The sequence below is a fragment of the Lycorma delicatula genome, chromosome 5, assembly GCF_047948215.1.
Source record: "Lycorma delicatula isolate Av1 chromosome 5, ASM4794821v1, whole genome shotgun sequence".
Classification (NCBI taxonomy): domain Eukaryota; kingdom Metazoa; phylum Arthropoda; class Insecta; order Hemiptera; family Fulgoridae; genus Lycorma; species Lycorma delicatula.
This window is the reverse complement of record NC_134459.1, coordinates 60,254,134-60,267,949: the sequence shown is the minus strand read 5'-3', so window position 1 is coordinate 60,267,949 and position 13,816 is coordinate 60,254,134. Positions and strand designations below refer to the sequence as shown.

Below are 13,816 nucleotides of genomic sequence, written 5' to 3'. Positions count from 1 at the left end.
AGACTTATTCAGTCAGGTTCACACAACAGGAAGATGATTATATTAAACCTATTTAATTAATTTCCAAGTTCAATTTCTTAAAAATATTTATATTTCTTATTTAAAATATATTTTAAAAAACAAAGAATTCAGGAAGAGGGCATCATAAATGCTGATTTTAACGATTGAAAATATCACACATAACTACAAAATAACACTTTCTAAACATACTAAGAAATTTTTAATCACATTTTCAGAGAACCTATGTAAAGATTGTGTAAACGCAAACACCTTAATTTCATAACATCACATAAATACAAAAAAAAGATGAACTTAAGATTAAGGATTACAGCATGACAAACAAGTGCAGTGTATTTATAACTGTGACTGAACAGCACAGAATTGAATAGAGAATGGCAAGCAAACTGATACAGCATACTTTTCTGATACGCAGACCACTAAATTATACATAGAGTAAACCTCTCAAATGGAGCATAGACCAACAAGTAATGAGCCAGCTTTCTTGGTCTTATTTACTACAAAAAAAAGATTCTTTGCATTTTTTACCATTTTAAACAAATTTGAATAAATAAATTATTGAAAATCAATTATAATATCTGGAGAGACTAAAATTCTGCAACCCTAATGGACAAGTTGTTCAAAACTTTTATTATGCTTAGTAAAAAAGAAGTTGTAAAATAAATTTATGTTTACAATTAGTTACTTCGAAACTAATGGAAAATAAGTTATCATGATGTCACACAGTAAATAATTAATACTCACTTGCTGCAAATTCAACTGCTTCATCCAAATTGACAGCTCGCTTTGGTTTTTCTGGATCCAAAAGATCACTTTTTGTTCCACACAAATAAATCTTACAATCCTGTAAAGAATTAGAACTTGTAAGTTGTTATATATATATATATATATATGAAGGTGAATTTGTGTTTATGTGTGTGTGTACCTATATATACATATATATATCTATGTCACCCAATGGCTTCGACAGAAAATAGCACTTAATAATTTTGTAGTAGCTCTGAGAAGGACTGTTGTTGTCGTTGATTGGCTTCAATGACTCGTTTTAATTAATAACCTTGTGATAGCCCTGAAAAGAACCGTTTTTGTTGTTAGCTCTGAGAAGAGCTGTTGGGTCCGGAAGCTGGTCTTCGGCGAAGTCGACTTGGTTGTAGTCGGGGAGTTGTGGCTCGTCCATTGAAATCAAACCGGGCTATCCCTCAATGGCAGTTGGGTCCCCACTACAGTGTGGAAGTGGTGGCCACCAAAGCCCCGCAGTGTCGGCGCGGCCGAGGCGGTTCTCCCCGAACGATCCCATGCTGAACCGGCTCTGCTGCTGAGTCCGTCAGCCAAGGTGATTGAAGCCCGGCGAGCTGGAGCGGGAAGGTAGCGTCCGCGTCCAGCGGCTCCCTCGGTTGGTCAGCTAGGCCTGCTGTTACGGCGGAGATGTTGGCATACGCCGGGAGGTCCCACGTTGAGACGGCCAGGGAACTTCTTTTTTCTTCTTCTTCTACTTGGTCTTCTCCAGGTGGTGGTCGACGATGAATTGAAAATTTACTCTCGTGCACGCTCTTTTATTGGAGCCTGAGAGTGGTGGGGCCGCAGCGCCGCTATGGTGGGAGAACTCCGCGGTCATCTGCGCAGCGGAAGTGACGCTTGTACCCAGGGCGTACTTGTATTATGCTCCCACTGACATCTGAGCTGCTACCGTTACTGTCCCCGATATTAAGTTCGGAATATATGTAGTAGCAATAAATATACACCTACTTCTGGGTATACTTATATGTGTATACTTCCTAGTACAGAAGAAATATGGTACTGCTTTAATTTAAACAGCAGTAATTTTGATTTAATATTAATTGAAAGTTAACCTTTGGCATAAATTGAGCTTAAATTCATCAGTATAAAAAGCATCCTATCTTAGAACATTTGAAAAAACATATTATACACTAACATGTCACTATGTGACTTTATCATTCATATTTTTCAAAGTATTATTTCTACTGACTCAATGTACTTATCCTAGTGTTTTTCCATTATTCAAAAAATTTCCAGAAAATTCTACGAGGCATATTCATAAAGTAAGGGCCGCCGGCTTATATTTAAATATTAGCAGATCTGAACACAGTTCACGCATGCAGGGCCATCTACTGGCTATTTACGAAGCTACTGCAGTTGTTGTTTTGATAAAGTCGTCGTTTGCCTGCTGGTGAACAGAGATCGCAATGTCCGCGACAATTGTTTCTCCTGCCAGTTGTGAAGTACGCGCTGTGATTCGATTTTTGTGTGCAAATGGATCTTCAGCTAAAATTCATCGGGATTTGTGCCTAGCTTATGGACCTACAGTAATGACGAACGGGCCCAGTATTCAGACCAACGAAATCGTTGAACAAGTGAACCGAAAACTGCGATGTGATCAGCGATTGACGATTAGTGCTCTGGCTGATGAATTTATGCATGTTGGACGCACTCTATCTATACGATTATCACAGAAACGGTCGGATATCACAAATTGTATGCAAGTTGGGTACCGAAAATGCTCACCGACCAACACAATGAGCAAAGAATATGCAGTGGACGAGTGTTTTTGGACCACTATCGACACGATGGAGATGATTTGTTTTCCCACATTGATACGGGAGACGAGACGTGGATATCCTACATCCCAACGCAGAATCAACCAACAATCGATGCAGTGGCACCATTCAAGTTCCCCAAAACCGCAAAAATTTAAGCAATCTCCGTACTTGAGTCGAAAAATGTTAGCCACAGTTTTTTTTGGGATGAAAAGGGCGTCATTTTGGTTGATTTTATGGAACGTGGATCAACAATTACAGTTGACGTGTAGTGCGAAACGCTTACTAAACTGAGACGTGCGATCCAAATTAACGACGCAGGAACTGTCGTTCGGCGTAATCCTCCTTCACGACAACGCGCGTCCTCACACCGCTGCCTTAATCTTTTCCCATCACAATGATCCGCGGTTGATTAGCGCTCCGCGAAAATATGTTTGTATCTGATTGCCTTCCTTCATATTCTTATGCTACCCTCTTTGAAAAAAATTTCAAAAAATTACAGTATATTAAAGAGACTTAACAGATTCTGACAAAAAAAACCGTTACGATTGGATATTTTTTATGCCTGTAACAACAAAAAAATTGAAACAGTACAGAAATTACGATAATTTAATTGCAGGATTTTTTGTGTATTTCTACCGCGTTTTTATTAGCGAATTTTTTTTTGTCTTTATGAAACATAGTTTGCTGATTTTAAAAACAATACTTTCAGGCAAATCGGTTGAAAATTGGGCAAAATATGATGAAAAACCCGTCTCATAAATCACATATGTTAATATAAGTGAAAGTAGATTCAGAAAACTAAGTTTTATAAAAATTCCCACCACTTAAACGGCTATTCAGATTGACAAAAAACAATTTTTACTGTGTACTGTTACTCATTACGAATCGTTGTGTTTCATATTTACCGATATCTTTTGTCAGAAAAGATATTTTAGACCTCAAGTAAAAGTGACATATTTATGACAACATTTTTTTTTGTTTGTGCCGTATAACATAATTTATTATGTGTTTCAATACATCAATATGTTGCTAATATAATAAGCTATTTTTGTAAATAATAAATAAATCCGTAACAATCATAGCAATTATAATACACAAGTCACACACACACACACACACATTTCTGAGAAAAAAATAGTCATATTCTTTCTACTCTAAAAACATTTTACATCGTATAAACCTCGTTCAAATTGTGTAATAAAATTGATTCCTTTGTGAATATAAAACAAAATAACCAACTTAGATAACATATAAAATAATTTTGTAACAGCGTTTTAAAACTGACGCCGTATATAGCCAGTTTAATGGCTACTTGATCAGAAAAGGTTAACCAAGAAGTTTCAAGATTTTCGTTGGTAACTATTTGACCACCCTACATATAGTCCCAACCTTGCATCTAGAGACTACTTCCTCTTCTTGCATTTGAAAAAATGGCTTGATGAACAACGTTTGAAAACGACGAGGAACTCAAGACTGCCGTTGTCAACTGGTTTAATTCGCAGTTGTCAAAGTTCTTTGCAGAGGGGTTAAAGAAACTGGTGTAGCGGTACGAAGAGTGCTTAGAACTGAATGGCTGTTATAAGGAAAAGAATAAACTAAAACTGTAAATATGCCTCGTATTTTGGAATGGAATTTATCAGTATAATGTTTTTCATAAAGTCTGCTTGGGTCTAAAATTTCATCCTTCTTAATTAGAATTTTTAGTTTGTACACTGACCAGAAATCAAGGGAGTCACATCTAGAATTAATGATGCAAGGCACACCTTGAGGAATTGCAAGTTTTATTAAAAAGTTCTGGATTATGAGGAATTGATGGGGAACACTTTTAGAACAGAATTTCTAGTCCCCACAACTTACACAAGTTTAATCTTCTTTTGGCTAACTGCTTCACAAAGACAATGAAAAACTTCTTGATTATATTATAATTTCCTGACATCTGAGGTGCTACTTTTAACCTCATTCATCAACATTTTAATATGTTCTACCAGATACTAACAGTCTAACAGTTCTAACAGTCTACCAGATACATAATCCTTCCACTAAAATTTTGGCAATTTTTTAAACAATCCCTAACATTTCTAGATTCGTGCTGAATTTTTTAAATCACTAACTTGGGTACAAAAACCCTTTTTAGGAAAACATACTTCAGTAACACTGTTCCATACATTCTGTCACAAACATGAAATGATAACATAATGAAAACATCTAAAACAATTATACGAAAAAAAAACTGTGAATAATGAGTTGAAATTATTTACATTACCAATAAGTTTCAATGTTGCTAAACATTCCTAGTATTTGCATAAAACTTCAAATTTAACCCTTCCCCAAACAATAAAAGGATGAAAAAAGTTGTTTTAAAACACTTTATACTGATCTGTTTTATCGGTGATAAAATTAGCACCATCTCAATCCTGTATAAAGACACTCTGTCTTGAAAAATAAAACATATCTTATAACTGAAACGTATTAAAAGTAATTCAAATAATAAAATTTTGGGATGTTTGAAAAAAATTTAATTTGAAAATTTTTCTTCTAAAATAAAATAAATTATATTAAATATACATATATATATATATATATATATATATATATTATATTAAATATACAAAATAGAAATGATTTCCATCTTGATACTTTCTCAGTTAAAAATGAATAAAAGAGAATTAGAGATAAAACATTTTGTAAAGTTGATAAATTGATGCAGTTAAAGTTGAAAAATAAATGAAATTTCTAAATATCTAAATTTTAGGAATTTGATTTATCTATCAAAACTTCATCAGATTACTCAATAAAAAATAAAAATTGCTTCCACCTAATAACTCCTCACTTACAGTAAAATAATTTAAAAAATTTCTAATGAATAAGTTAAAAAGTCAAATTTTTTTAAAATGTATAAAAAACAGTTTTTTTGAGGTGTTTATAAAAAAAAAAAAAAAAAAACATTTTTTATTTCACAAAGTTTTCAACTGTATCATTTACAATGAAATTAATTTCTGATAAGCTAAAAAAGGCAGCAATTTTTTCTTTTTCAAGAAAAAACTTTCATGAAATCTGATCTCATTTGAAATATAAAACACCCCTTATTATCTTCCTATCTCCTCATCTTGTTAAAATATAATAGAATTAAAAGGTTATTGCTGTAGAAAGCTACTGCACAAATTTCACAACAGCAAGTTAAATCATACCAATATAAGAAATAAGTGTTGAGGCCAACGCATGTATTAGATACAAACATCCAGATGAGAGAGAAAGAAAGAAAGAGAAAGAGAATTTTATAATCTATGTTATGGTATTTCTTTCATTAAGAAGATGTTAATTTGTCAATTGATAAAGTCAGAAAGATCATTTAATTAATGAAATAATTAGTTCAGTAAAAAGACCTGTAAGAAATAATAATACAGGCCACTGACCTTTTTCTTTAGAATGCTAAACCTTACTTACTTATTAAGATTGAATAATCCTAGGAAGTATATAGACACTTAGAGTAAAGAAGACCAAAACAGTTAACTAAATTTAAAACAAAAAATGAATAAGGTCTTCTTTAAAGCTTACAAAATTCTCTCCATCTGTTTTTTCTTTTTACTCACTAGACAGAATAGCTGAATATGTCTTTGTTTTCCATTTTTTACCCCTAAGCACCAAAAATGTGTTTCTTGAATATACTTTTGTAACTAACTTTCAAATTAAGGTACTATAAAAAAAGCCATTTAAAACAATAAAGAAATATTTTCCCACATTTGGATTTCTTTCTAACTTCATCTCAAAAATGACCAAGTTATGGATGAAATAAGTAAGAGATTAGTCACTGTTAAACTTTTTCTTAAATAATTTAGTTAATTTTTAATTTTGTTAATGTGAATTTATTTTTTTTTTAATTTTCAGGGGTACCCAAAAAAAAATTTTTCTGTGGGCAAGTGGGTTGGCAGTGTCACCCTCTCTCACTATGTGTTTAGTAGATATTCACTCTGCTCATTTGACCAGGTGGTATTCATGAGAAAGCAATGTAATGGATAGTGACTGTTCTCTTAAGCCCTCCCAACACACTCGACGATTTTGCAATGGCAAACTTTAACGAGCAACACATCAACATTAAATTTTGTTTCCTGTTAAAGAAAAAAGCGGCAGAAACAGTTTCAATGCTTCAGGAAACTTATTGGAAGAAAAATCTAAGCCAGGCAAGAATTTACAAGCGATCTGATTGTTCAGAAGTAGCCAAATGTAATTTGAAGATAAACCTCGTTCGGGTTACCACCCAAATTTCCAGAATAGATGAAAATGTTCAAAAAGTGTGCGATGCCATCATGTTTGAATGTTGCAGAACAATCAGCAAATTGGAGGAAATAACTGGAATTTCCTGGAGTTGATGCCAAAGAATCCTACCTGAAGATTTGAACTTGACATGCTTCGTGGCAAAGTTTGTTCCATGACCGCTTTCCGATGACCAGAGGGAAACCATCTGTAAGTATGCCAGGAACTGAAGAGAACAGGCAAAAACTGACCTGGATTTTTTGTCAGGGGATAAATCCATAACAACCTAGAGCAGAAGTCCTATAACACTACCCTGCAGACATTTAGATAACATTTTTCCTACTTCTGAGATGCTGTCTGAAAGAGTGTCTCGATTGCTAAAGTAACTATATAATACATTCAGCTCATTCTGCGTACAGTCATGCTTCTGCTGCTGAAACAGGGCAGAGGACCATGACAAATTATTAAACGCCCCTGATATGTCCAAAAAGATACTTAGACTTACTAAAAGAAACAATGTTGATAACCTTAACAATAGCATCTTCCAGCTTTATTAGACACCTGCTGGGTCGAGAGAGCCAGTAAAAGAATATTTTTCTTACACTTATCCCCTAGGAGTCTATACATAACACCCCAAGAACCCTTACTTCCTTGCTATCTAACCAAAGAATGTCAAGAATCCCTTTTTCATGTTCTGACCAAATGAAAATATTCACACCTCTGCCTTTGGTAGTCATCTGCCAAAATTGCTCACCGTTCAGTATCACTCTCCTACTGAGCAGCTCTCCTAAGACAATTCACTGTTTCAATAAAGAAGGAATGTTTCAATAAAGACAACTAACTGTCTAGACCATTAAGGAGCAATTCTCTCTCAACCCAAACTACAAGGAATTGAATTATCAGCAGCATCAATGAAAGCCAGAGAAAGATTTTGTGCCACGTCTTCAAACTGAATATTATCCAGTCTTCAGTCTAAGACATGGAGTGCAGCGGAGAGAATATTAACAAATTTAGACAAGTCTGCCTCTCTGCACAGAAAGTTCCCCAATGAAGAAGGACATTGCATCTATAAGCATCTCACAACTCCCAAACCAACTCAAAGATAATTAATCGATGATCACTAGAACAAGCAACAACAGACCAAGCATCAACCCTAACAGAAATATTCCTACCAACAGTAATATCAATAATCGTTCTAGTGCACAATCTCCTTCCGTTTACCATTCCAGCATACATTGGTAACTCACCATAAACATTAAAGACCTCTAATTCATACTACACAACAAAGCCTTCAACTAATTCATCACTATCATCTGTGACTCCACTATGCCAAAGATGCGACTTCGCATTTACATCAATATATAGCACTACAGGACAGTTACTAACAAAACTAATCCCACCTTTCTAAATGTTCCTCAGTGGGATCTCTATACTGAAAATACAAACTAACACCACAGAAATCAAGACCATTGTTATTGATGGTCTTGATTTCTTAACAGCAATATAATGAGTATCAGAAACTTGCCTCAAAAAGACATAATCCAATGTCCTCCTACAAAGAACTGTGGACATACTGTTACTTTCAGTACAACATTTATGCCAACCAATAAAACCTGGCAGATTGGATGCAATAAAACCTGTACCGTATTTGGATGTTGCAGAAGAATTATATCGATATCCTTTCAACAATTTCACCTAATTCGATCTGAACAATGAGAATTTACCTGTCAACCTATTTACCTTCTCAACAACCTTGAGAATTTATCTGTCCAAACTTAACAATTTAGACTTTTTAGGACACTCTTCATGCTTGTGACCCTCGTAAACACAATTTGCATAGAGTGAAGCATATTGACATAATTTAGCCCTATGATCAAATCTATAACATCTCTGAACATTAATATACTCCTTGACTCTACTAGAGAAATCTGCAAACAACCTACCCTCAGTGACAAACTTGTTAAACAGAGTAGGCCCAACTTTGAATACACTGTGATATCTTTGGGCATCACATCTACCAGTTTTGAACAAGAACCTACACTAAGACTTGAACGTCAACTCATCCAAGTCATTGTTTTGCTCCCTTCTGAGAAACACAACCTCCTCCTCTGACAGGCGATGATCTATATCACAGAAAATGGCTCAAGGTCTCTTTTTACTTTCTGATCCATCTTGACCTCTAACTTTTACTAACAACAGATTCTGAAATGACTAACTGTCTCTTTGTCATCCACCACGATAACTAGTCCTTTCCTAGTGTCCTTTTTTTCCTAATTTTCAAATTTGACTTCTTGCCCTGAAGGGCAGATTGAAATTTTCCTCTAATTTCCTTATTTGATTTTGTGGAGCCTCCTTTCTGTTTAGAACAGTGACTTCTGGCTGCTTTTGGGCTAAGCTGGCCTTTCATTTGCCTTTAAGCACCTCACCATAGCGTTTCCACTCTGCCCTAATAGGCAAGGCGCTGGTACTGGAATGGAGCCTCTTTAACTAAAACCTCCTTGACTTCAGTTGGTTTAGAGGCAAGTGCCTCAAATCAATTCACCAAAACAGAGAACATTGCCCAAAACTCATTAAGCCTCAGGATCACTCATCTGCGAACAGCTGCAGAGGTGCTTCAACAGCCTTCAAGAAACCCCAACAATTGTTCCTCAAAGTGTGCTACTAGAGGGACAGAACTACTAGCCCTGCCATCATCCTTGACAAAATAACTAATCAGGCTCCTTCTTGGTACCTGGGTGGACTACCTGCCTGAGTAGCTCCTCAGAAGAGAAGACAGAAATATCCTCCACTCCCCTCCCAACAACCTCTTCATTTCTAATCCATCTGGGTTTTCCCTTAGACTCTATAACCAACATTTTTGCCAATGCTTCCCTAAGTAAATAAAATAAGCTAAGCTAATCTATCTACTTACTCACTGATTACTACTTTGTCAGGCAAGTCCACAAATGTGACAACTGCCTGCAGCGAGATAGGGCAGCTGGAGGCCTGATTGCCCTCCTGTCACTCTTTAATGCTGGCTCATTTATGCTAACTAATCACGAAAACACTGATTATGGCCCTCGCTCTGAAAAGAGCACAAGCAGGACTAAGGCAAGCCCTACCCTGGGCATATCTTGGTGTTACAGCTACGACCCTAAAACTAAACAGCAGTCCAGCCAGTAGAAGACAGCTTCATTGTCCAAACCAAAAAAAGTACACAAGTAAAATCAAAAAGTCCATGATAGTTTGTTTTTTTGATATCAAAGAAGTCATTCAAAGTTAAATTTTTTCCCCAGGGCAACACAATGAATCAAAATTACTATCTGTAAGTGCTGAGAAGTGAGAAAAAAAACCAGCCTGAATGGTAACAATTTGAGGACTGGCTGCTATATCATGACAACGCGCCTGCCCACACAGTGTTATTCAAAGAATAATGTACCCAATTTTGTTTTAAAAAATACCAAAACAAGATAAAGTATTCTTTAAAATTTCACCTACAGAGTTAACTATATTGTTAGTCTTAAAAAGAAAAAAAAACAAACCATGATTCATTCAGTGAACAAAATATTAATACAGTAAAATATCTGTTTGAGCTTTAATGTTTACCTAATAATAGAATTATCTGGATAAATTTATGCCTAAACCCTCCTAAAAATTCAATGAAAACAAACATAAAAAAATTAATAGTATTCGCAATAATAAAATAATTATATAATAATTTAAAATACTAAATATAAAACCAATAATTACTGATTGTCTCATATTGTGGGTATAGATAAAAACATATACTGTGTACAAAAAAATAAGTAACAATACATTGACATTTTTATTTTCTATAAAGGAATGTACATTATGGATAACATCTTACATACTGATAAATACATTTATCTTGAAAACTCAACTAAAGATGTGTGTGTGTTCACATACATCACTACACACATCACTTGAAAGATAGATGTAATCTTTCTCTTAACCATAATAGTCTTGTTTTTATCTATTTATTGTATACAATCTTGTATTAAGATAAAACAGTTATTTTACTCATCAATATCAATGCACAACACACTTCACAATTCTTATTTACCACACAAGCATGGCATTCATAAACTATTTTTGCATAACTCTTTGTCTATTACAATTTCCTATCTGTGAGAGTAAAAAAAATATTGTAATCTGTATCAACAGGATGTTCAGTATATTTTTCCTTATTTATTATCATGTTTATTTTACATGTAATATGATTTGTGTGTTTATTATTAGGGCCATAGAATTCCACATAATCCAATAGTCTAATATTCGCTGCTAATAAAATATCTATTAAGTCCAAGTATATACATGTTAACAATAGTGCATAAACAAACTGTTTCATAAACATTTTTTATTTTTTATTTCTACAAGATTTTTCACAATTTGTACAATTTTCCATTATTTTTTTTGGTGTAATCACAAAAAAAAATTATATGGTTATAGGTTTTTAATTAGAGAGTTTATCTGTATATCCATTACGATATTTTACAAGATCGTATAACCACTTCTGTACAAGATAATGATTGCGATATACTTGTTAAAAATAATACTTCTATTTTATATGCTTATTTAAGGTTTGCTTTTATTCATCAATTGTAATATAATTTCTTTGCAATCCCGCATTGTACTAATTTTATGTTTGAATTGTTATATTTTTGTTTTGTTTATCATTTTACTATTTTTATAGACATCATTATTTTATCAAATGTTCTCTTTCTACTTTGTCAACAAACAGAATTTACAATTTGGTGTTTTTTCTCATAATTTGTACATTGATGAAGAAATTGTGCCATATTTTTGTAAAAATTCAGCAAAAATGTTTATCAAGGAAAACCAATTAGATTTAGATTTAAGCTTTGGTGTTTGTGTAGTTCAGATGGGTATTTGTGACAATTTATTCCATACGAAGGTACAAAGAAAAATCTAAATATGGTCTTGGACACAAGTAATACTACCATTGCTAAATGTTGTACCAATCCTAATGAGCATAACATTTTTTTGACAATTTCTTTTTTACATATGATCTGTTTAATTTACTGAACTAAAAACATTATTTTGCACTGTCAGGGAAAATAGGCTTTCTAATTGCCCACTGAAAAAACAAATTTTGCAGTTGCTAGATGGAATGGTAATGCAGTGGTGGCAGTTGCCAGTAACCACAATGGGATATAGCAATGGCATTATCAAATACAAAAAGATAGAGCCAAAAGAAGGAAGACACATCATTAATGGCTGAGCAATCAGCCATTAAAATTAAAAATGAAAAATTACAGATGCAGTTGATTCTTATGACAATTGTATTGGAAATTATAGAATTTGAGTTTGTGGAAAAAAATGGTGATGGCCACTGTTTATAATGCTGTGGATTCTATTAAAAAATTACTTGCTGTGGATTCTAGTAAATTCATGCAAAATATACACTTGCAAATAACAATAAAATACCATGAAGCATTGCTTAAAATGAAGAAAAAGTAAAGATAATTTTCCTTCATCCAATAGCAACCAAGGGTCATCAGTCAAAAAACAATTTGCCAGAAGATATTCATTAAGATCAAATAGGGCCCATGTTATTTCATAGCATGTGAAAAAAAACTAGATGAAGACGTAAACTATGCAAAAACCATACAATTTTTTTTGAGTATAAAATGTAAAGTGCACCTGCATTCAACAACTTTACAGGAATTTCATTCACAGCAAATAAATAATTTATAAAAAAAAAAAACTAAATTAAAATAGTTTAAGTATAACTATTATTTTCAGTTTAATAAAGTGTAATATAAACTGTTCCTGTCTTACTGCATTCTTCTGAAAATGACATTTTTTGCATGCTTTTTGCCAAAGGTGCGTAAATGCGCATCTTATTTCTGAGTGATAATAGATTTTTTTTGCTGATAAAAATATTTCTAACTTTATACAAACAATTTTAAACGAACAGCTTTAAACAAACAATTTTATTCCTGAGTGATAATTGATTTTTTTTGTTGATACGAAAATATTTCTAGCTTTATATAGCATTATGCTTAAGTACAGCTTTATACTTAATAACTAGAAATATATTTCTACCTATTTCTAGCTTTATACTTAATAACAGATGAAATAAAGGATTTATAAAAAAAATTATGTATCTTTATGTCTCGCAGTTAATAGGTTAATGTAACTATTTGAATAATAAATACATAATTGATACACGTAAGTGTATCGCAAAATATATGAAGAATACCAGTTTAAAAAAAATTTCAATGCATATTAGGTAGGTTCTTACAAAGAATCTGCAAAAAAATTATGTTTATTAGTCTCATAGTGCAAATATACTCCTCACAGATAAGTGAATTCTTCTCTGAATGAACTAAAGTTGTTTTTAGAATAAATAAAATTGAGATAGAATGATAAAGATGAGATAAAGATCTTCAGGCATAAAAATTTAAGATATAAATCTTTATAAACACATCTGATTTGAAAATAGTAGTAATAAAAATAATAACAGTAATTAATATATTACAATAATTAAATCACAAATTTATTAATGCTCATCTTATCAGTCAGTGTTCATCTTTCTACACCAGTAATTGTACTAATCGTGTAATATATTTGTTGATAAATTTGAAGTTTAATAATTTGTTTCATAATACAGAAAAAACTGAGTCAACTACTTCATTCCCCAATAACCTTTATGTTCATCTAGGAAATTTGGATTTCATTTCTGAAGACTAAAAAAAAACTAAAGAAATGGCAATTTATTATTATGAATTGGTTTCTCTTTAGTTTTAACCTTATTCAAATTGCTTGTTCTATTCTACTTTTGACCAGATTTAACATACACCTTATATCTCTCACCGAACTCTGAGTTCAATGCTCTAGAAATGTTAAATCTCCTCATGCAAATCCCATCACAATCATTAATAGTAGGAGACTTTAATGCCCACCATATTTCCTGGGGCTCATCTTTCTGCTTGAGGAAATATGATAAACAGAGTGAGACCAGC

General features: G+C 33.0%; 1 protein-coding gene across 1 annotated transcript in view; it reads right to left on the bottom strand.

Annotated features, from left to right (window-relative positions):
- Positions 1-13,816, bottom strand: part of LOC142325003 (ras-related protein Rab-24-like) — a 75,837-nt gene that overhangs the window by 35,944 nt on the left and 26,077 nt on the right. The window contains exon 4 of the mRNA XM_075366239.1: positions 763-862. Coding sequence (XP_075222354.1) covers positions 763-862 — 100 coding nt within the window. The remainder of the gene's footprint in view (positions 1-762; positions 863-13,816) is intronic.